This window comes from Orycteropus afer, unplaced genomic scaffold, assembly GCF_000298275.1.
Source record: "Orycteropus afer afer isolate SDZICR_OR568_19922 unplaced genomic scaffold, OryAfe1.0 scaffold00380, whole genome shotgun sequence".
NCBI lineage: Eukaryota > Metazoa > Chordata > Mammalia > Tubulidentata > Orycteropodidae > Orycteropus > Orycteropus afer.
The window spans coordinates 1,533,164-1,557,008 of NW_006921967.1; the positions used below are offsets into that span (position 1 = coordinate 1,533,164).

Here is a 23,845-nt window from a genome sequence, read left to right on the forward strand (position 1 = left end):
AAAACAATAAACTAATCTGGTCCCATTTTGCTTTAGGAAATTCTATATAAGCAAACTCTATAAAGACATGTAAACCAAAAAAAATAGTGATTAATGTGCTGAATTACAAATGATACTTTGCTATAATTTTCAGATTTCTTATGATGAATTGATGAACACTACTGTTTGCAAAAAGGGAAAAAAACAATATAAAATATATACAGGTAGTCCCTGACTTATGACTCCTTCAAAACTCAGTTCTGACATAGAGCCCTAATTAAGGTGGTGGTTGTTGTTATTTGCCGTTGAGTTGGACCTGACTCATAGCGACCCCTCCTTGGGTTTCCGAGGCAGTTATCACTACGGAAGTAGATTATCTATGTAATATACTGTCCTAAAGCTGACACAATTTCCTTTCAACCCTCTTGGTCTTAAGAAAATACTGCATAAGGCTTAGAGCATTAGTCTTTGGACTAGCAGCCTCAACCTTACCTGCCCCCTACCCTAGACATACTGCATCAGAAATAGCACAGCTGGGCTCAGCAATTCGTGTTTTAACAAGCCCTCCTCTGGATTATTCTAATGCTCACTGAAGTTTGAGAATCACGGGTTTAAAGGACTAATAATAGATTTCTTAGAATAATGAATTCTTTGGTCTGTAAAGTAAGTGTGCTTGACCTACCTGCAAGTGGCTTCCTTTCCCTGAAGGACCTCACATTCTTCTTTGGGGCTGCAGAGGCCTGGGTCCAGGTGGTCCAGGCCCTCCTGCCTCTCATATCCTGGTCTGCAGCGACACTCTGCGTCCTCAGTCAACTCATTCAGTACACACTGGGCAAATTGTCCACAGGCTAGGAATTTGCAGAGATCTTCTTGATCAGCTGTGAGAGATGGGAAAGATTTTAATAAATGCTTGGACGTGTAAGCAGTGCAACTGGCAGAAGTTTAAGGCAAGAGATTCAGTCATTTGCCACCACTCCATTTTGGAGTGGGTTGCCCAGGAGTGATGTCACTCTATTGACAAACTGATTGACAAACTCAACCAAAAAAACCGCCTCTATTGACAAACTCTATTGACAAATGTCTCCATTGGTTGATGTCACTCTATATGTCTGTCTATTGTCTGAGCCATAGCTTTCTGTTTCTCAAAAATGAGATTATAGACAGAGGTTATAACCTATTTAGTTCTAAATATTACATGCAAACTCTGTCCCATAGGGTCACTACGAGTTGGAATTCAACTTGATGACAATGGGTTTGGTTTGGTTTGGTGCATTTGTGCAAAGAGTAGCAAAGCCATTCTCAATGGAGACAGCACTATGAACAGAGGCACAGAGGTGGGAAAGGTACACCTTTTAAATAGATCATGTTTATGGTCGGCAGGAAAGAGCAGAGCAAGTCCAGTTTGGAGGCAGCAGAAACTCATGAGTGGGGAGAAAGGAAACTAAAGCTAGATTCTGGAGGGCCTCGAATACCATGCTAAGGAATTTGGACATTACAGGCAGGTGGGAACAGTGGAGAGTTTTTAAGCGGGGGTGGAGAATGATGAGAATTGTGCTTTAAAAGGATGGTAAATAGAACTTAGACTTTTTAGAATTAGGAATCGGTGATCATCAGCTCCAGTATTTCCTAAGTGGGAACATTTGTAGAATTTTAATTCAGCGGGATTTAGTAAGTTTTATACTAAAAAATGTTCAGTGGCTAACTAAGGTTAAAGAAATGCTGGGTGAAATAAACATAACAGGTTTTGTCTCCCTTGCTCTCTTTTTCCTTTCTCTCCCTCTACCCAAGCCCCTTCTATTTTCACTTAAAATTTCTAGGCTAATGCTTATTGTACCTAGGAGTTCTGGTAGCACAGTGCCTAAGGCATCTGACTGCTAACCAGAAGGTTGGTGGTTCAAACCCACCAGCCACTCTGCAGAAGCAAGACTGGGTAATCTACTTCTGTAAAGATTTACCACCTTGGAAACCTAATGGGGGTTGCTATGAGTCGGAATCAACTTGATAGCAGTGGGTTTGATTTTTCTGGTTTAATTCATATTGTGAATCTTGAAGCAGAGAAAATAGTCTGTTGCTTTGCCGTACTTATTTGACCATGGAAACTGTGTGTGTGTCTAGGGATAATCACCCATCTTTTGGGGTGAGTATTCCAATAAAGAGCTATGAAATCACTGTTGCCATCCTCCTTGTGGTGGAAGGAACGACAGTGAGGGAGATCTGTCAGACCATACCAGAGTTTGAGCAAGAGTGGGTCCTTGAAAACATATTTTTGTTCTTCCACCAAGGAAGACCTGCTAACAGCCTTTATGTGAAGTTTGTCTTATTTTGTAACTTGAAGGTCCTTTACAGACCACCAGGCCTCAATGATATGAAGGAGCTTCCCTTCCCTCCCAGTTCCTGAAGCTGGCCTTGTTAAGGGATCCTTGTCACTGTTTAGAAAATAACTCAAATCTACCCTGACAATCCAGGTGATTTCACGTCCAGGGCCAGGTTTAGTAAATAACAGCTGTCAGCAACTTTACTCTCAGGACCATAGTCTTGAAAACAGAAGCCAGGAGGGAACAGTCAGAGGCTCCATTTCCCTCTCTCTGCAGGAAGCAATATATTAACGGAGAAAGCTAACTGGCTGCATCATTCTGCCCCTCTGAAGAGTCACAGAACGTTTATGATAACTAAGAGTTTCCCTGTGAAAACAAATGTTTCTGTTTTATTGTAATTTCCTTCCACCTGGAAGCATAGGCTGTGTGTCAGTTGAAGTGCACAGTATACGTCTCCTCCTTCGAAGATAAAGTCACTATTACAGAAATGGATTTTATCCAAATTTGGGGGCCTTGAATCATGTATATTTGAAGAATCTATTCCCGTGTTATTTATTCATGACCAGTCTACAGAGATGTAGAGACCTTCATAATGCCGTTCAGGTTTTGTTTGCTAGGTATACCTTCTTGGGTATTAAGATGACATACATTTATTCAACAAATGCCATTAATCCATTAATTAATTCATTAATTAATTCAGCAACTATCAACTTGGCCCTTCAAGACCTCAGCAGTAATAATTCCAGACCAGCTGATTATTTTGAATTTTAAATTTACCCATATATAAAATTTTGGATATCATATAGACAGAATTTTAGAGCTGGAAGGCACTATTAGAGATCATCTACATTGATTGCTCACTTTGTGGAGGAGGAGCTGTGACTCAGTAAAGATGGGTGTTGCCAAGGTCATGACAGCTTTGTGCATGGTGTGAGGGGAAGTTCCTGGGAAGGGAAGGGCCCTGTTCTGGTTACCTAGTACCGCTCTGACAAGAAAATACCACAAATGGGATGACCTTAACAAACAGGACTTTATTCTTACAATGTGGAGGCTTTAAGTCCAAGTTAAAAGTGCCAGGCTCTAGGGGCTGGGTGAAAGCCCCTCAGTCTTGAGGTCCAGCTCTGCTTCCTGCTCCCGGCCCACTGGAGCTAGAGGCATTTCTTCACTCAGACAGCTGCAGGCTGCTGAGGCTGAGAAGCCCCAAGGTTGACAAGTAAAACGGCACACTCCCGCTGTTACTAAACCACGCAGCAGGCCATTAACTTAAGTCCATTGTATGTCCCAAGGTCGGCAGAGCATGGCAGGCTGCTGAACAACGACATAGCTACATGTGTGATCCAAGCGTGCCATAGACTAGAGACCATTATTAAAACTTCTCCTTATATACAGGAAGCAGACCACACCGAAAGGCAGCTACTCAGCTGCTCCCAATAGATTCCACCATGGAGTCCAGCTGCCCAGCCACTCAACCAGGCCTAGCCAAGTTAACATACAAACATAACCATCACAGGCCCCAAGGGGGAGCTGTTGGATCATCTCCTAATATGGCATGTGAAGGCATTTCATTAGAATCATAATGGAAAGAGACTATATTTACATCATTAGTTTGTGAAACAACACATACTGCTTCCACGCTTACTACTTTAAAAATATCTCACCTACATAACCCTCTTTATTTACATATCATCCTTCGAGGGATACCTACAACTTTGGGCATTAGGCAGCAACTGAGAATTGGATGTGGGCTGATTCTGTGGAGAAAGTGCCATGAGAGAAATAGAAGAGAAGAGATTGGCTCTATGATGAATGAAATTTTAATGAGTGGAACTTTCTTTAGCAAAGCTTTCCCTATTGTGGTAGTTAGGTTATGTGTCAACCTGGCTGGCCCTAGTTTGAGTGGCTGGGCAGCTGGATGTAGATATTCCCCGTGTGAGACTGGTAATCAACTCCATGGTGGGATCTACTGTGAGCAGCTGAGTAGCTGCTTTAGGGATATGGTCTGCTCCCAGTACATAAGAAGACACTTTGAGGAAGGTCTCTGGCTTATGGCACCCTTGAACCTGCATGTAGCCAAGTTGTTGTTCAGCAGCTTGTTGTGTTGCCCTGCTGATCTTGGGACTTATTCTGGACTTGAATCAATGGCCTGCCAAGTGCTTTGGTAATATTGGGACTGTGCCATTTTATTTGTCGACCTTGGGCATATTAGCCTCAGCAGCCAGCAGCTGCCTGAGTAGAGAGACCTCTTGTTTCAGTGGGCTGGTAGCAAGAGGGAGAGCTGAAGCCCAAGGTTAAGGGGCTTTCACCCAACCCCTAGAGCTTGGCTTTTCGAACTTGGGCTCCTAGCCTCTAAAATTGTAAGAGAATAAACTCCTATTTGTTAAAGCCATCATCCCGTTCCTGGTAATCCTGTTAGAGTGGTACTAGAGGTAACCAAAACACCTATGTTGTTATTTTCTTTCTTTGTCATATCCCTAAGACTTCTCACTGTAGAATGATGGACTCATTCATTAGAAGGCTATAATATTTGCTTTCTCCATAACCCATCCCTGGGCATTTTTACAAAACAAGTTATTCTGAACTTCCCACTCTTTGCTCTTGATTTGATCAATATTAATAATCTAAACATTATGTTGCAACCACTTAAAATGCTCTATTCTGGACGTGGTCTCCATTTCTTGGAAAGAGGCAGGAGAAACTAGATGTGAGATCCATAGTGTATTAGGAAGAGAAAAATTAGCTCTCTCCATTTTCTAGGAAAATATTTTCAAGTCATATTCCAATTGTATATGGATCTGAGGTAGTGAGGCCCTTATAACTGATACATAGACCAATTGGTCTGTCATTGCCTTGGCTTCCTGGATTGGCTTAAAGCCCCTTTAAATAGATCACTTTTTTATGGTCGGCACTAGAGAGGTTTTCATGAGCCTGCACCACACTAAATAAACATCTAGTATGGTTTGGGGCATCCTTTGGGCTTACTGTAACTGCTGGCTGGCAAAACATCTTAATTTTCTATTCTTGGTCCATGTGGATAACTCTTCTGCAGAGTAAATTTGACAATCTGTCCGAAGAGGCAGCCCAGGGCACTCGACCTTAGTGAATCAGACAGTGTTAGTAGCTGCTGTTTAGCAGTGGGGAAGGCTCAGGTCCATCCTGGTACCCAGGGCTCCTGCTCTAGTTTTTCCTATGTGAATTCTGGCTATAACCAGCGCATTAATTCCGTTTCATTCAGACCTGGTGCTGAATTTCTCCTGGTTTCTCCAGGAGTGGCAAAAGTAATTATTCATATAGAAAAAAATGTTTCCATTTATTGGAGGGCCCATTATGCTTGGCGTATGTTTTCATTAATATTCACAACAGTCTTCCAGAGTAGATATTTCTGACTTCATTTTCATAGGTGGGGAAACAAGCCCATTTTAGCTGGAAAGTATGAACCAAGATTAACATTTTATCTATCTGCTTACAATGCTTGGCTTTTGACATCATCCTAATGGTTTCCAAATGTGGAGTTTCAAGGAGACACTTCAGGGCTCCAACTGGCAAATAGGGAATGAAAGCCAGTAAGCAGAAGCCCCGGTGGAGGCCAGCATCTCCGTTCTCATTGATTTTACCTATCAGACTTCCAGGAATGCTTTCCTTTGAACAAAGGCTTTCCCTGATAAACAAAAGCTTGACAACCAGGTCTGCCACCACTCCTTCATGAGACAGAATGTTTACTTGTAGGAAGTACAGTCTGACACTACTGTGGTTCCAGTTTTTCCCTCCTGGTGTTCAAACACGACAGCAACAAATATGGCTTGAAATAAGTGAGCTGCCATGTAGGACTCAGAAGTACTTAGATCAGACAGAGATTTTCAGTGTAAGCACATTTTATGTATCAGCTTCTCCTCTGGATTTGCTTATATAATGTCTTTTGTGTGCATTTCAAAGGTCTAGAAAAGCATTCCCAACTGGCTGGCTGAGGACTGTTTCTCAGCTCTCCGTCATGTGATCAAAAAATCATTTACATGAATGTCCTCTGCCTGCGGGGAACATTTTGAGGTAAACGCAAAAAGATTATGGTCCTTGCATCACGGGGTTTATAAACTGAAGAAGATCATAGGTCCCGGATGGCCCAAGACTGTCTGCATTTCAAACCAGGTATTTCTGGTCCCCCTCTGAGTGTGCTATCATGCTTGTCAGCCCTAGAAAACAGGCTCTCTCAGTCTGCCAGACCTCAGAGGTTGAGGCTTGCGGTCTCCTGCCTGTCTCATTTCTGCAATTCCACCAACTCAGTTCATTGCGACGTCTTCCAGGTGGTTCTGCCCACTTGTCCTCTGTACTACTGTATTTTGGTTGTTTTTCTGCCCCAGTCTTTAATTTACGACTTCATCCTTCTCTTCTCTTGCTATGTCGCCATCCCACTCAAGCGTTAGTAAGCGAAGCGTTTCAGTGTCTGGGTCCTCTCCAAGGACAGTATTTCAGTTCAGTCCTGCTGCGCCAGACTGGTAAAACTAGGCTGGCGGGGGCACAGGGGCTGTTGGGGTCCTGTTTGTGGACGGCTTCTTTAGAAGTGATGAAACCTATTCTTCGCTAGATGGCGCTCAATAGCAAGAGAAGTGGGACCAGATAGCGGGGATGTAATTTTAAGTGCCGAAACCACGTTCTGCCTCCTTAAAAATCACTGTGCGGTGCGCTCCGGTGGAGGGTAGCGAGGTCTGAAGGAATTAGCGTGGTGGCAGAAGCAACTCCCGGGACCTCTGATAGAGCCATTGTTACTTTGGGATCACAGCGGCAGATTGCGTTGGCCAGGCTAGCGGCATGTGGTGGAAACGCCTTGATCTCTTTTTGGATTTCGAAAGGTTAGTTTATATGGCTTTGGAGTCCAGAGGCGTGACCAAGCCTCATGCCTGAACAAGTGACCAGATTTTAGATGAATCAGAGACGGGATATATCGGGCCACACGGGTGCAGCAGGGGGCAATTGTTAGTGTCGCCTTGTCCCCTCAACCACCACTTTGTAACCAAGGCTTTGTGGCTATGACTTTGAGTTAGAGGTGTTTCTGGTTGAGTATAGTGGTTAAGGCATTTGGCTGCTGTTCTGGTTACCTAGTGCCGGCTGACAGGAATACACCACAAATGGGATGGCCTTAACAAACAGGAGTTTATTCTTACAATTTGGAGGCTTTAAGTCCAAGTTCAAAGTGCCAAACTCTAGGGGCTGGGTGAAAGCCCCTCAACCTTGGGGTCCAGCTCTGCTTCTGGCTCCCGGCCCACTGGAGCTACAGGCATTTCTTCACTCAGACAGCTGCAGGCTGCTGAGGCTGAGAAGCCCCAAGGTCGACAAGCCAAAAGGTACAGTCCTGATGTTACCAATCCACATGGTAGGCCATTAACTTAAGTCCATTGAAAGTCCCAAGGTCGGCAGAGCATAGCAGGTTGCTGAGCAGCGACCTGGCTACATGCACGGTCCAAGCATGCCATAGACTAGAGACCATTTCCAAGGCTTCTCCTTACATACAGGAAGCAGATCACATCCCAAAGGCGGCTACTCAGCTGTTGTGGTAGATCCCACCATGGAGTTGATTGCCAGTGTCATCATGGGGAATAACTACCACTAGCTGCCCATCCACTCAAACAGGCCCAGCCAAGTTGACACACAAACATAACTACCAAAGCTGCTAATCAGAAAGTTGGTGGTGCAAACCTACCACCCATTCTGTAGAAGATAGATGAGTCTGTCTGCTTCTGTAAAGATTCATAGCTTTGGAAACCCAAGGTGCAGGGAGGGAGGAGGTCGCTGTGAGTTGGAATCTACTGGATGGTTATCATCTTGGTTTGTTTTTTGAAGGGATTCTTTAAGAACCCTACTGGTGCGAAGAGTTAAAGGACTGCAACTGAAAAGTTGGACTTTGAATCCAGCCAGCAGCTCCTTGGAAGAAAGGCCTGTTGATCTAATTCTGAAAAATCGCTCATTTAAAACCCAATGGAGCACAATTCTATTCTGATACACATGGGGTCTCCCTAAATCGGAGTCAACTTGATGGCAACTGGTTTAGGGGGATCATTACTTTGCCTAGGACATCAGAGAATGACAGGCACACACTCCAATAGATTAGTCTTCAGGGTACAGAAAGCACCCTCTTAGGGCCCATCCTACTTTTAGTGACCCATGAAAATATTTTAATTTTTTTCAAATTCAGAAGTCTAGTACAATCCAATCTGTTTTATATTTCCCTCTGTACTGAGTTGTAAAATACAATTTAAAAATATTCTTTTATAAAGGAAGAGGTCCACAGTATCATAATGCAGCCCTGATAAGATAAGAGTGCTTTTCTCAAGGTGTGACCATCACTTTTATGCATGTTTGGTACCTAGTGCTCAGTATTTCGAATAAATAGGTCCCTTGAGTGAAGTTTCATCTGGAATATAATGAAAGGACCACACCTTCCACAGCAGGTTCATCCGATTTATTAGTCTTAATCCTGAGGACATGCGGGGATTGAGAGTAGTGTCAGAGGAAGTGAAACTGTTTGTCTCCCTTTTCAATTCTGAAGCTTCATGGGAAGCATTGTGGGCAGGAAAACCTACTTCTATCAGAAATTATCTGTGACCTGGGGACCTAGGTTAGCTTCTTTGGGTCTTAGTTTTTCCTTCTATAAAATAAGGCATTTAAACCAAATGATCACTAGCTATCTTCCAGCTCACATCTAAATCTCCCAAACTGGCTGTTCTATCTGAATAAAAGCAGCTAACGTGTTGGCTGGACACACTTGTGTGTGGCAGGTACCTCCAGAACTGTTTATACAAGTCAGTAACTAAAAGAAAGTTAACAACAACAACAAAAATCTACATTTAAATTACTATTATATTGCTTCATTGTTTTATTGTTTTTAGCCAAAAATAATTTACTTACGACTTATTCCTGATGGGTAGGATTAAAGTGAGTAATTATTCAATGACAACACAGCATCACATACAAGTTAGGTTAGGTGCTGTCAAGTTGTCTCTGGCTCACAGCGACCCTATGTACAGCAGAATGAAATGCTGCTCGGTCCTGTGCCAGCTCCACAATCCCTGCTATGCCTGAGCCCATCGTTGTAGTCACTGTGTCAATCCATCTTGTTGAGGGCCTCCCCCTCTTTCGATGATCCTCCACTTTACCAAGCATGATATCCTTCTCCAGGGAATGGTCTCTTCTTACAACATGACCAAAGTAGGTGAAACAAAGTCTGGCCATTCTTGCTTCCAAGGAGCATTCTGGCTGCACTTCTTCCAGGGCAGGTTTGTTAGTTCTTTTACTACATATATATGGCTGGTGCTTAATATACATTTGTAGACATGAGTAAGTTATAAATGGGAGTTCTCTGAGGTTTGAAGGGGCAAATAATGTGAGCAACTTTGGGTTTCATTTTAATTTTCTATCATGCTGAAGAACCACCACCACACACTTGATGGTAGGCTCTCAGTAATTTTTTCTTGCCTGAGTGGATGTGTGAATGCCCATGCATGTCTTGCTCTGAATGTGAGGCTGAAGAATGTTCTCAGCTCCCAGCCATTACTGGATCTGCCAAACTGAGGACAAGGTAATGCAGTGGTGTGAGGAGAGGACCTAGGTGTCCAGGGTGAGCAGGTAGAGGGAGAACTCTGACAGCAAAAACTGGGGCTATGGCTCTGCAGCCAGCTGAGGCCCAGGCTTGTGGGAAGGGATTTGCATTAGTGGGTAGGATAAAAAGCTCCAGGAGCATCTCAAGGGAGGTCCATTGGGTGTGGGTTGAGGGCACAGTTAGAACTCTGGAGAGGGGTGAAAAGTATCCGGCAGTCCATTCAATGTTGGGGTTCCCTGGTGAAAGTAGGCATTAAACAGTTAATCCCTAGAGATGGGCATCCCAGGACGCAAAAGGCAGCAGCTGTGTAAGCCCAGGAGCCAGGGTCAGGGACACAGGAGAGGTGAAAGGTAAAAGAGGTAACAGGCTGTCGAGTGGGTCCTGGGAGGAGAATATCTGATTCCTCTGGCTGGGAAGGAACATTTCTAGCAGAGCCAATAGTGTATATAATCGGGACTTCTGGAAGTTTGGGACTTGTTTCTGAGAGTAAACACTTTTGTTTGTTTTGTGTTCTAAGAATATGGCAGAATATTAAAAGAAATTTCACTTGGTAAAGTATAAAGTCTGATTTAATTCATTTAGAATTAATTAAACTGAAGTGTGTTATCAGTTTTCTAAGTAGATTAAACACTCTACACATCTCCAGCAGGAGGGTTTACAAGATTCGTTTTGGTGAAAAGGTAGTGGGGTAGAGAGGAAGGAGGCCCACAGATCATGTTTTGAGTCTCAGACACAACACTTAGTAATAGTGTGACCAATAGAAGTTAGTTATATTCTCTGAAAAAGTTTCTCCAACTGTAAAATGGGGGAGGGAATACCTACACTCCATAGTTATTAACATTAAAAATTAATGTCAAATTAAAAATTAGTGTCAAATAGGTGCTGGATAGAGTGGCAGAAAAATGTGGAACAAAACTCAAAATCATAAAAAAGACAAGCCTTACTGGTCTGATAGAAACTGGTGAAAGCCCTAAGACTATGGGCCCTAATCACTCTTCAGGTCTGAAATTGAACTCACTCCCATGGCTTCCAGCTAAACAACAGACAGGCATATAAAGTGAACATTTACCCCAGGTAGGTACACTCCTTAGAACAATTAACCATGGGAGATCAGAAGGGCAGTATTTGCACAGGGAGACAGCTCAGAGGGCAGGCAGGAATGCATAGGAAAGAAGGACACAGGGAAGGTAACCATAGGAGGGAAGTAGGAAGAGAGCTGTTACATTGGGGGAATTGCAGTCAATGTCATGAATCAAAATGTGCATGAACTGCTGAATGGAAAATGAATTTGCTCTGTAAGCTTTCACCAAAATCACAATAAAAGAAATTAATGTCAATTAATAGTAGTTATTATTGTTGATGTTGTTGTATTATTGTGATAAGTGACGTCTACAACATTTTCAGAGGTGAGGATTAGATGGGAGTTGTCCTAGTTACCTAGTGCTGCCCTAACATAAATACTACAAGTAGTTGGTTTTAAAGAACAGGCGTTTATTTTCTCACAGTTCAGGAGGCTAGAAGTCTGAATTCAGATCTTGGCTTTAGTGAGTGGTCCTTCCTTGCTGGTAGTCCCAGATGTCCTTGATTTTCCTTGGTGCTCTGTCTGCCCCCCTGTGTGTGTCTCTGGGTCTATTTGACTTTTTATAACTCAGAAGTGATTAGGTTTAAAACCTCCTCGACTCAGGTATGACTTAATGAAATAGTAAAGAAAACCCCTATTTCCAAACAGGGTCATATTTATAGGGACAGTGGTTAGGATTTCAACACTTTTTTTTTTTTTTTTTTGAGAGCACAATTCAATTCACAACAGGAGTCTTGCAAATTATGCATTTTCCAGAGAAGATGAGTTTGTTGATCCACGTTTTGACTAGACACATTCTGGATGCCAGACTGTAATTAATTTCAATATTTACCATTTACCAGCTTTGTGGTCTGCCCATATTTGAGGAGACTTCTTAGGAATCCAAGAAGAGAGTAAGTTAGATGAAGTTATACGTGATTTTGCATTTTTGAATTCTTCAACCTGCACAGATAACTGGCATAAAAACCCTTCATGTTTCTGAAGAATTTTCATAGCAGTCTAAATGAAAGATGACTGTAGTTGCTGGGGAGGCTGGCACAATATTGAGCAAGTCGTGATTTATTTGGTTTTTCAGTTGATAAATCACAGAAAATTCTAACATTGGTTTATACTTTTTAGATCACAGATTAATTTATTCAAGGAGTTTTCAAAAGGTGAATTGCAAACCAAATGCAATAATAACAGTCTGTAACTTCTGCATGTCTGTGCCTCTGCAGATGTTATTTGGCCAAATGGATATCTGACCCTCATTTAAAGTACGCTTCCAGGAATTCAGCTGCTGTCCTGAATGCAGAATAATCCTCAGCTAGCAATCTCACAAGGATTTTCAAGTTCTCTTTAGTTAAAAAATTGTTGTTGTTGTTATGTGCCGTCGAGTCGGCCCCGACTCATAGTCGAGGCAGTATCACTACGGAAGTAGGATTGCCCAACCTTCCTTACGAGGAGTGGCTGGTGGGTTTGAACCACCAGGCTTCTGATTAGCAGTCAAGTGCTTTAGCCATTATGCTACCAGAGCTCCCAGTTAAAAAATAGCTGTGGAGTAATAATGCCCTCTCCCAGTACTACCGTCACAAACTACATTTCCACCTTGACATTAAGCAGTTTAGAGGGTTGAATGCAGACAAAAAGAAAAGAAAAAGACCTGATTGGAATTTGTTCCAAATTTTGTAAATGGAATTAAATAATTGATGTGACTGGGCATTGTCTGTAAATATAAAGCTTGAGACACAGAAAAGAAAGACTATGTCCTTTCCTTACACTCATTTAGTCTATATGTGGAAGTATTTGAAGTTTTTATAACACCGTTGCACAAGGTCGTACTATGATGCCTACTTTCCCTCCTCACCCATTCTCTGTCCTCTTTGGGTCTTGAGAATGGACTTCAGTGGTTTACATCAACCTGGCTTCCTTACTCTTTTGCTTCAGGTTAGGTTTTGCCAGTGAGAGACTGGGAAGAGAGAGATGGGTAGATGAGAGTGAAAGAGGGCTACTTATTCTTCCCACCCTCACTCTCTTCTGGCCATGGTTTTAGAGGTTACTTGTTCTGCCTCCCAGATGCTGTGAGTTAATTCCTCTTTCAAATTGATGTAGAACCCCTGTTCCCTTACCTTACTCCTTCAGGTACTAAGTCCTGATCTCTCACTTGTTAGGTGCCACAGAGTTGATTCTGACTCATAGCTACCTTGTGTGTAACAGAACAAAATGTTGCCCAGTCCTGCACCATCCTCCCAATCAATGCTATATTTCAGTCCACAGTTGCAATCACTGTGTCAATCTATCTCATTGAGGGCCTCCAGCCATACAACAACACCTAAGCCACCACAGTACAGCAAACTGACAGATGAGTGGTGGCTTTCACTTATAAGGAGCACTTAATTTCAGCCCTTGATCCTTGAAATGCCTCATCTAGTTAGTTTTCTTAACCCAGCTGTCCTTTCTATCAATATTCCCTCATTACATCTCTTTTGAATTATTTTTCAGCCATGACCCTAACTAATAAACCCATCCTCACCATTTTTAGAACAAAGAGCTCAAACTTTATTAGTTGTGAGGGATTAATGGATATCTCACAAAGAGCCTTTGAGGCATAATGGTTGAAGTCTTGGCTGCTAACTGAAAGGTCTGCTAACCAGCCACTCTGTGAGAAAGATGTGGCAGTTTGCTTCCATAAAGATCACAGCCTTGGAAACCGTAGGGCCAGTTCTACCCTGTCCTATAAGGTCACCATGAGTTGGAATTGACTCGAGAGTACACAATTAGAATGGATACAAATGTATGAGGGGAAAGCTTCAGAGAATTTGCTTTTTACATGGTATTGTAAATATCTCGGGAACTTAAAGAAGCTAGTCTTGCTTTGTTTTGGGAGTAATTATTTAGTATGAAAATGTACCATGTTGAGATTTAAACTGCTTTAAATTTTTGGGAGCTCTGGTGGGGTAGTGCCTAAGGCATTTGACTGCTAACCAGAAGGCTGGTGGGTTTGGGCAATCTACTTCCATACTGATACAGCCTCGGAAACCCAAGGAGGGGTCGCTATGGATCGGATCTAACTCCACGGCAGTGGCTGCATTTGCGTTATTCAGAGCTGATGTTCCAAGGACCCCTGGAATGGTCCTTCCTTCTTCTGTTCTCCCAGTTTCTACTCTTTTGGTAATTTTAGTCCTTACCTTTCAGGTCTGACCATTATTTTGGGTTGCCAGAAGGGTGAGTTAGCCAACATACCCTCCACAGACAGGCCATTCCACTGTTACTATTAGGGACCTTCTCAATTTAGTTGTATTTTAACAGAAATAAGTAATTTTTGTTTCCAAATTGATAGCAACCATCTAGAAGTTAAATCTTGTCATTGACATTGTGGGTCTGCACTCCATACAGACAATAAAGATGCTCAGGAATCCTTCATTTCTCTCACCACAAAACTCTCCAAATGAGAAATTCACACAGATTCCTTCTCTTGAAATTCAGATATATTGATATCTTTCTTTTTTTCAGAAAGCATATGAGGAAGTCCACAAAATATGCATGTGTGTGCATAAATAAAACACAATTTTAAAACAGGTAAGGCAATCAGTGACAAGAGAGAAGAGGGAAGGATGAATTAGGATGAATACAGGGAGAGTTAGAACACAGAAAGGCAGGCCTTATGATTTGGGCAGTTACCAAAGGTGATTTGCCGATTTGGCTTTGTTTTTCTTAATAGCCAAAGAAAAACAGTAAATATGACAATTTCAAGATTCTTGTGTTATAAGATTAAAAATTATTCCTGGGCCTAAAATGGTGCAAAGATTTTCCTGGCCTTGAGGCCTAAGGGAAAAATAATTCTTAGGATGGATCATCATAAAGGGGATAATGAGTGGTATTATAGGAAACATGTTCAATATTTTCCTGACTATTGGGGGTTATGGGACCATAGGAGTCAGGGACGGAGAGACAAATCATGGTTGTGACATTTGTAAGGTAAGGAAGGTAATAACTTGAGAGAAAGAAGGGGTGAAGTTAGGATTACCGGATAATCAATGAGCCTGAGTGTTCTGGGAGTGTGTGTGTGTGTGTGTGTGTGTATGTGTGCTGTCCTGAAGTGAGAGCTTCTCTGCAGTGATGTAGTGGGCTCTGTGGAAAAGCTGTGTAAAATCATATAGTAAGAAACTTAAGAAAGTGACATCCATGTAGGTCACAGGGAGATTGTTGGAAGGGAGAAAGAAGCTATTTAATTGGGGGGCGGGGGACAACAACCCAAAAACCCAAAAACCAAAAACAGCATTGGCATTGAGCTGTCTCCTGATTCAAATGTAGTGACTCTAGTTACTGTATGGGAAGCAGAATGCTGGGTGCTGATATTGGCTGTGTAGGCTTTGAAAACAAATCTTCCTTCCTGGCTTGATCCTATTTGCTTTGAGCCCTAGGGTCTGAGGCTAATCACCACAGGGTATGAGCTGTGTCAGCTACAATAATACAATAATAGGAACAATTACCACTGCCAATGAGTTGACTCTGACTCATAGTGACCCAACAGGACAGAGTAGAACTGCCCCAGAGGCTTTCCAGGGCTGTAAATCTTTACAGAGGCAGACTGCCTCATCTTTCTCCCATGGAGTGGCTGGTGGGTTTGAACTGTAGTTCTGGTTGGCAGCTGAATGCCTTAATCACTGTGTCACCAGAGCTCCTCAGTAGGAATGATAGTGCCCCTTAGTGTCAGCTAAAGGCAGTCACCACCGCCTAATGCAGTCAAAGCAGATCAAAAAGGGTCTGAAACAATACATTCTAAATAGGCAGGTCTCTGATAGTTTTTCTGAATCCAGAAATAAAACTCACACTTTCCAGAGGCATGAGTGGACCACATATTCTTCAGGTATTTCTCAGCAAATATTTTTCTCAACTGATATTTGGTGAGGAAGTAGACAGGGCTTGTTGACTTTCTCATTTTCCATTTCATTTCAACCTCCCTGAAATCCAGCCTTGCCACCCCACCAAGATGGCTTTTGTGGAGCGTTCTAATGACCTCTAATGTGTCAATTTAACTGACTTTCACCCATTATTCTCGCCCTGCTTCTGAAATTGCTGAGCCATCTCTCATGCTCTTCTCTCCTTCACTGGGTTCTGCAACATCATTCTTTCTTAGTTTCCCTTCCGCCTCATCGCCTGTTCCTTTTTGGTCTCCTTCACTGATAACCTTCTTATTTCTCCATTAAGTGCTGGGGCTTCTCAGAGTTCTATTCCAGCCCTCTTTTCCTATCATCCCATGTATTTTCCCATGCAATTTTTACCTGTTCTGGAGTTTCAACTGAGGTTTCTCAAATTTTTACTTTCAGCACTGGTCTTTCTCTCCCAGGCCTACCCCACATGCTGGAGATCAATTCATCTAAAATCCCTCTCCTTAATACCAGTTTTCTCTAAAAATTTTTTGGGAGTATTTTTATATCAAGATATTTTAATTAATTTTTGCATTTAATTTTTTTTCAAAAAGGAATTAACCTACGCATCCTTTATATTTTTACTATATATTTTCCAAATTTGCAGTAGTTTCTGAAGGATGAGCTATATGTTTTTGTTTTATAAATTTAAGAACACTTTAAAAATGTTTAGTGTGCAGCTTGAAGACTTTTTACTTTTTTCAAAAATTAAAAAAAAATATGACTTTGAAAGACCATAATAAGACCATAATACCCACCCCCAACCACACGAAAATCCAGAAATACAGGACATCAAAGTAGATGGGAAAAGTTTAACAAGGACTTTTGTTTAAATAAAAGGAAGCTCTGGTGGCGTAGTGGGTAAGGCATTTGCCTGCTAACCAAAAGGTTAATGTTTCAAACTCATCAGCTGCTCAGTGGGAGAAAGATGAGCCAATCTGCTTCCATAAACATTTACCACCTTGGGCAGGGGTCCAATGGGTGTCGCTATGAGTCAGAAATGACTCAATGGCGGTAGCTTTGGTTTTTGGATTTTATTTAAACAACCTGGCTTTAAGTGGAGTGTGTCACCCTGGCTTTCCTTTCCTTCTAGGCTGAGCAACGTTTGTTCCTTATTTTGTATCTGAAACTGCTGTCACGGTGGGGTTCTTGAAGTACCTTGACACTCCCAGAAATGTCTGTAGCTTTCTTCTGCCTACAAGGGTCCCTCTCTGCCCTTCTCTCCTTGGGGCCTGTGCCAATAGCATAGTAACAAGAAGCTCAATGTCACCATCTCTGGAAAGCCTGGCCTGATACCCTCTCCTTTCTGTAGACTTAATTGCTTTCTCTTCTGTGCGTCATATCTTGATTATAGTATTTGTTTTGTTTACCTAGTGCCACTCTGACAGGAATACCACAAATGAGATGGCTTTAACAAACAAGAGTTTATTCTCTTACAATTTTGGAGGCTTTAAGTCCGAGTTCAAAGTGCCAGGCTCTAGGGGCTGGGTTAAAGCCCTTCAACCTTGAGCTTCAGTTCTGCCTCCTGTTCCTGGCCCACTGAAGCTAGAAGCTTCTCTTCTCTCAGACAGCTGCTAGCGGCTGAGGCTGATAAACCCAAGGTCAATAAGTAAAAAGACACAGTCCCAATATTTGGTAACATTGTAGGCCATTGATTCAAGTTCATTGAAAGTCCCATGATCAGCAAAGCATGGCAGGCTGCTGAACAACAACTCAGCTACATGCAGGGTTCAAGCATGCTTAGAGACCATTCCCAAAGCTGCTGCTTATATACGGGAAGCAGACCCTAAAGCAGCTACTCAGCTGCTTGTGGTAGATCCCACCATGGAATTAATTGTCAGTCTCACCACAGGTAATAACTGCCATCAGCTGCCCAACCACTCAACCAGGCCTAGGCAAGTTGACACACAAACTTAACTACCATAGTATGTAAAAGATTCTTTACGGCTGTTTATATATACTTCTGTTTACCTTGCTGGGCATTCAGCCCGTTGAAGGCAAAGATGGGGCTAATTCACTTTGGGTCTTGGTGCCTATAATAGTGTCTGACCCCTGACAGATAACCCACAATGTTTACTGAATGTATCAATGAACAGGGATTTATTTACTTGCCTAACTTCTTATTGAAAATCAGTAAAAGACCAGAGCCAGAAGGAGTGGGAGATAGGGTCTTTTTAATGGTTTAAGAAAAATTATGCAACACTTGAAAATAAGGTACAAAAATGAATGCATGACCTTCAATATTCTGCTAGAGCACTAATAATCCCATCTAAGGGTCACCCTTCCCTCTAAAACAGGAGCTGACAAACTATGACAAACTATGGCCTGTGGGTCACATTGGATGAGCCACATTTTTTTTTTTTTTTAATAGCTAAGAATGGTTTTCACATTTTTAAATGCTTAAATTTAAAATGGTTATATATGTACCTACATAATATCCTCTATTTTGGCCTGCAAAACCTAAAATATTTACTATCTGGCCTCTTAAGAGAGAGTTTGCAGATCCCTGCACTAGAAGGCAGTAACTTTGTTAGACTATTTACTGCTTACAAGAGCTCAGATGTTTTATAACTCTATAAAGTTACAAGTTAATGTATATAAAATTGACCAGATGATTTTATTTTCTGTTTTATCTTTAACTTAATTTTTTTTCATCAATATTTTTGTTCTTTGGCTATTCCCATACCCTTCTGCTGTCCCCATACCCTCTTTTAAACCAGCTTTGCCATCAAAAGCCCAAAACCCACTGCCATCAAGTCCATTCTGACTCATAGCAACCTCCACTGGTTTCTGAGATTGTAAATCTTTACGGAAGTATATTGCCTCATTTTCTTCCTGTGGAGCAGCTGGTTGGTTTGAATCTTGGACCTTCTGGTTAGCATCCAAATGCTTTATCCACTATGCCACTAGAACTCCTTTTGCAAGAGTTTTTAATAAGAGTTCTCTTATTAATGAGTTCAATACAACTTAGACGTATTCTCCCTCTCTGTTTAAGAATTCTGGTTTTGACACTGTGGGGGTTATTCTTCGACAATGGCTGGGGAGGCAGAGAAGGGTAGGGTGGTTCAAGAGGCAGAGAGAATGAGGTGAGAGGTCCTGCTTACCCTCCTAGTGCTATGCAAGCTAGGATAGCACAACACCAGCTCTAATCTCCCTACATCTACCACAAAGGTAGTAAGGGAAGGGTTCTGGTGGCGTAGTACCTAATGCATTTGACTGCTAACCAGAAGGCTGGTTGTTCAAACCCACTAACCACTCCTTGGAAGGAAGACTGGGCAATCTACTTCCGTAGAGATACCACCTGGGAACCCCAAGGAGGGATCACTATGAATTGGGATGAACCCGAGGGCAGTGAGTTTGGTTTAGTTTTTTTTTTTTTTTTTTTGAGAAGCAGTGAGAAATACAGTAATTCAATTTTGCTGTATTTGGCAATCTTGGTTAGGAAATTGTTAAAATTATAGGCTACCATCTCTATTTTCCAAGGTTAGATTCTTGATATCCTTTCCTATAGACACAGGTAAGTATTTATTACTGACATAAAATATCTCTAGCAGCTGCCCTCTTTCTCTCTAAAGATTTTCCCTTTTAATTCTCTTTCAAGGAGAATTTCTTCAGCAGATTGGACCAGCACCAATGAGTTCAAGCAAATAGTGTAAAAATAAAAACCTGAATCAGGGAAGTTTCCTATATTTGCTAAAATGACCTTCTGGTTCTATCTGAGATTTTGATCATCAGCACCCCTCAGGCCTCTCTTACTTATGCTGCTGTGCATTGGCTGAGCCTTCAATACTAGAAATACACACACCAGCAAGAGATACAGAAACAGTGTAAATTGGAATTTGAGTCCTGAACAGGGAACCTGAAGTAATTATCTTCACTTGGGGTCTAGAGACCTTACAGGCAGCGTGATCAGCTCATTGCACTGCTTGGTTGTACTAGGAGGACATTTTAATCAGCTTGCCTGTCAGTCACCATGACAGCTAGCACTCAAATATACCACCAAAAGGAGAAAGTCTGGATCAGACAGTTACATGGAAGAAATAGGAGTGAAATAGATGGCATATTGCTGTGATTAGACAAAAGGAAAGAAATCTATTGGAAATCATTGACTGCATATTTCCTTTCATTTATTTTAAATTCTAAATACACAACTTCTTTTATAATCTATCAATATACTGACTGTGTACATATGTCCCCCAAAGAAAATTTTATAGACTTTCTGCTACTAGAAACACTTTACTGTAACTATACAGACACTGTTTTAGAATAGCATTCTCAATTTCATGTTCACAAAGTTTTAAAAGGTATGCAGATTCATAGTATTAAGAAATTAATCAACTCTGTTCAGAAGAGATGGTTGTGGAATCTAGTGCTGTTCTCCTTCTTCCTGGATCAGAACTAGGCTGTGCACAGAGAGGAATTGCTGGGAATAGTGTGTGAAGTAGCAGCTGTTTGTGAATCTGCAATAGTGTGTGTACCTGACCTTGTGCTGGTCTCATTCTGTCCCTCTTCATTATTGGGATTGAAGGAGTAGTTTTCACTTTATATACTCTAGTTTGCACATGCTCTCACTCTAAAGCATTTTTCTTACCAAATGAAAAAGAAATGACCATAAAATAAAAAAGAGAAAAAAAAAAAGGAAAGGGGAAAAAAGACCCAGCCAATCCCTATTTAATGATTAATGAAATGATTACATGGCAGAATTTGATCAGCTGTCTATTGAAAACTTCATAACCTGGTCTGGATGATGCATAGGTGGGAGTCAATGACACCCTGCACATTGACATCTGCTTTTATCTCTGTTTTTTTCTTCTCTATGGGATGAAATGGAGAGTTTTGGTAAATGCCAGAGGAGTTCAAGCTCTGAAGATGCCCTGTCTCCTTGGGATTTCTGAATGGACCAGAAATGAATTCTATACCAGTTGGGACAAGGGTATAAATCCTCTGGTGTCATCCTTTAACTGCTAAACAATATTTAACATTTTGGAAATAGTTCAAAGTTCAAAATACTTTGAGAGGTGGCAGTGGGGATGGAGAGGAGTGGCAGACAAGGGGGAGTTAGGATATATAATCAACCAGGGATGATTGCTGACTGGGTGGAGAGAGTATTTAGAAGTATAGGAGAAAGTATTGAGTATAGCCATGACTCAGGTTTTTTGTATGGGTAGAAACGAAAAATACAAAGGTTCATGAGCTTCAATACTCTCATCCATAAAGTGGAAATCAAAACAGCTGTTACTTTCAGGATGATGTTGAAAATAACATGTTCAATGCAAATATTCAATGAGACCTGTGAAAGGTGGAACTCAACAGGACTGCTTGTTTTTCCAGGGTCTCACAAGTTTTCTATCTTTGACAGGAAAGTTTTTCACTCCTTTTAGTGGGGAGTATTTGAGTTTTCCTTCTCTCACAGGTTTCTGCTTTACACAGGTTCTGGCTTTTGCTGGTTTTACTGTACATGAAAAGCTTTGGAAACTATAGGGCAAGATCCAAATGTTTACTGTTGATAAATTTCAGTTCTAAAAGAAGAAACAATAAATACACAAGACTCAGGAGTATAACCCCAGGCCCAGACTTATCTTACAGGCCTGTCACATTCCCCCATCTCCTCAGTCTCCTGCTTCCTCAGCTCTGCCATCACTGAAGGGTCAAATGTTACCCCTTCCAAGAGCCATTGTGAACCAGCCTCTTTATGGAAGTAGATTGCCCCATCTTCCTTCCATGGAGCAGCTGGTGGGTTTGAACTGCTGACCTTCTGGTTAGCAGCCAAATGCCTTATCCACTAGTGACTCCCAAACCTGAAGGGCACAAAGAATGTGCACATAAATTTTTTTTTGAATGGAAAAGAAATTGCTTTATTCACAGCATAGCTTTAAGGTCCTTCTGCAGCCACACACTGCAAGTTTCTTTGGTTAGGGACCAACTTTCATATGTTGTTGTTGTTGTTATGTGCTGTCAAGTCGGACCCGACTCATAGTGACCCCTCCTTGGGTTTTCGAGGCAGTATCACTATGGAAGTAGATTGCCCCATCTTCCTTCCGAGGAGTGGCTGGTGAGTTTGAACCGCCAGCCTTCTGGTTAGCAGTCTAGTGCCTTAGCCACTATGCTACCAGAGCTCATGCTATACTGCAGTTGACAAATGCTTAGTATTGGATTAAGTATCTAGAAGATGGTCAAGGTCCACTTGGTGTTTATATGAGTGAATCTATCCTTTTTTCCACAGAATGTGGAAATTATTGAACAATATAATTGATATCACATGCAAGTAAAATCTTATTGAAGATAATTCAGAAATGGTTGTAGCAGTATATTGACAGAGAACTTCCAGAAATGCAAGCTGGATTCAGAAGCAGTTGTGGAGCAAGGGATATCATAGCTGATGTCAGATAGATCTTGGCTCAAAGAAAAGAATACCATAAATATGTTTACTTGTGTTTTTTGACTATGCAAAGGCATTTGATTGTGTGGATCATAACAAATTGTGGATAACATTGAGAAGAATGGAAACTCCAGAATCCTTAATTGTACTCATGAGGAACCTGTACACAGACCAGGATACCATCAATCGTACAGAAGAAGCGGATACTGCATGGTTTAAAATCAGAAAGGGAGTGTGCCAGGGTTGTATCTGTTCACCATACTTATTTAATTTGTATGGTGAGTAACTAATCTGAGAAGCTGGACTATAAAGAAGGACATGGCATCAAGATGGGAGGAAGCCTCATTAACAACCGAGATACGCACATGACACAACTTTGCTCGCTGAAAGTGAAGATGACTTGAAGCACTTACTGATGAAGATTAAGGACTACAGTTTGCAGTATGGATTACCTCTCAATATAAAGAAAAAACAAAAGTCCTCACAACTGGACCAATAAGCAGCAGCACAATAAATGGAGAGAAGATTGAAGTTGTCAAAGACTTCATATTACTTCGTTCTATAATCAAGCCCAATGGAAACAGCAGTCAAGACATCAAAAGATGCATTGCATTGGGCAAATCTGCTGCAAAAGATCTCTTTCAACTGCTGAAGAGCAAAGATATTTCCTTGAAGACTAAGATGCGTGTAACCCAAGCCATGGTATTCTCAATCTCCTTATATCAATGTAAGAGTTGGACGATGATTAAGGAAGAATGAAGAAGAGTTGATGATTTTGAGTTGTGGTGTTGGTGAAGAATGCTGAAAGTACCGTGGACTTCTAAAAGAACGAACAAATCTGTCCTGGAAGAAGTGCAGCCAGAATGCTCCTTAGAAACGAGAATGGCCAGATTTCACGTGACCTACTTTGGTCATGCTGTCTGAAGGGACTATTCCCTGGAGAAGTATGTCATGCTTGGAAAAGTGAAGGGTCAATAAAAAAGGGGAAGGCCTTCAACAAGAAGTATTGACACAGTAGCTGCAGTGATGGGCTCAGGTATAGCATGCATTGTGAGGCTGGCATGGGACCAGGCAGTATTTCATTCTGTGGTACATAAGGTTGCTATGAGTCAGAGACGGCACATAACAACAACAATCCTTTGTCTTGGGTGAAATGGCTAAATGAAGATCCCTAGCACTGAGAGGAAGCCCACCAAGTTTGTGTCTATCTCCTATGTCCACCCTCACTCCATGCCTGCCCCTTTCTGCCTGTTCCCGCCTTCTTCCTTCCTTGTTCACTGTCGATTGGAAAGTGAGGGCAGGTTTGTACCATAGCTTCTCACTACAAACAGGAGATCGGATTGATACATTTTAGCTGTTGCATTTATCCATTTTGATTTATATAGAGGAATAAATGAAGTTCATTGCTGTTTATTTTTAAGTTTTATAAATTTAATATTTAGATTTCTAATCCTGTTATCCTCAAACCCTTTGGTTCATGAACTACTCAGCTGGCTCATCACAGCCATTTCCTGGCAGGCTCTACCATCCACCATTCATTATTCTGTGATTTTTAAAATGTATTTTAAACTCAAATATTCTCATTGTTCAGGTATC

The 23,845-nt window shown here is 41.6% G+C and overlaps 1 protein-coding gene across 1 annotated transcript in view; it reads right to left on the minus strand.

Annotated features, from left to right (window-relative positions):
- IMPG1 (interphotoreceptor matrix proteoglycan 1) overlaps positions 1–23,845 on the minus strand; it is a 171,555-nt gene that overhangs the window by 2,947 nt on the left and 144,763 nt on the right. The window contains exon 11 of the mRNA XM_007953258.1: positions 662–857. Within this exon, the coding sequence (XP_007951449.1) occupies positions 662–857 (196 nt within the window). The remainder of the gene's footprint in view (positions 1–661; positions 858–23,845) is intronic.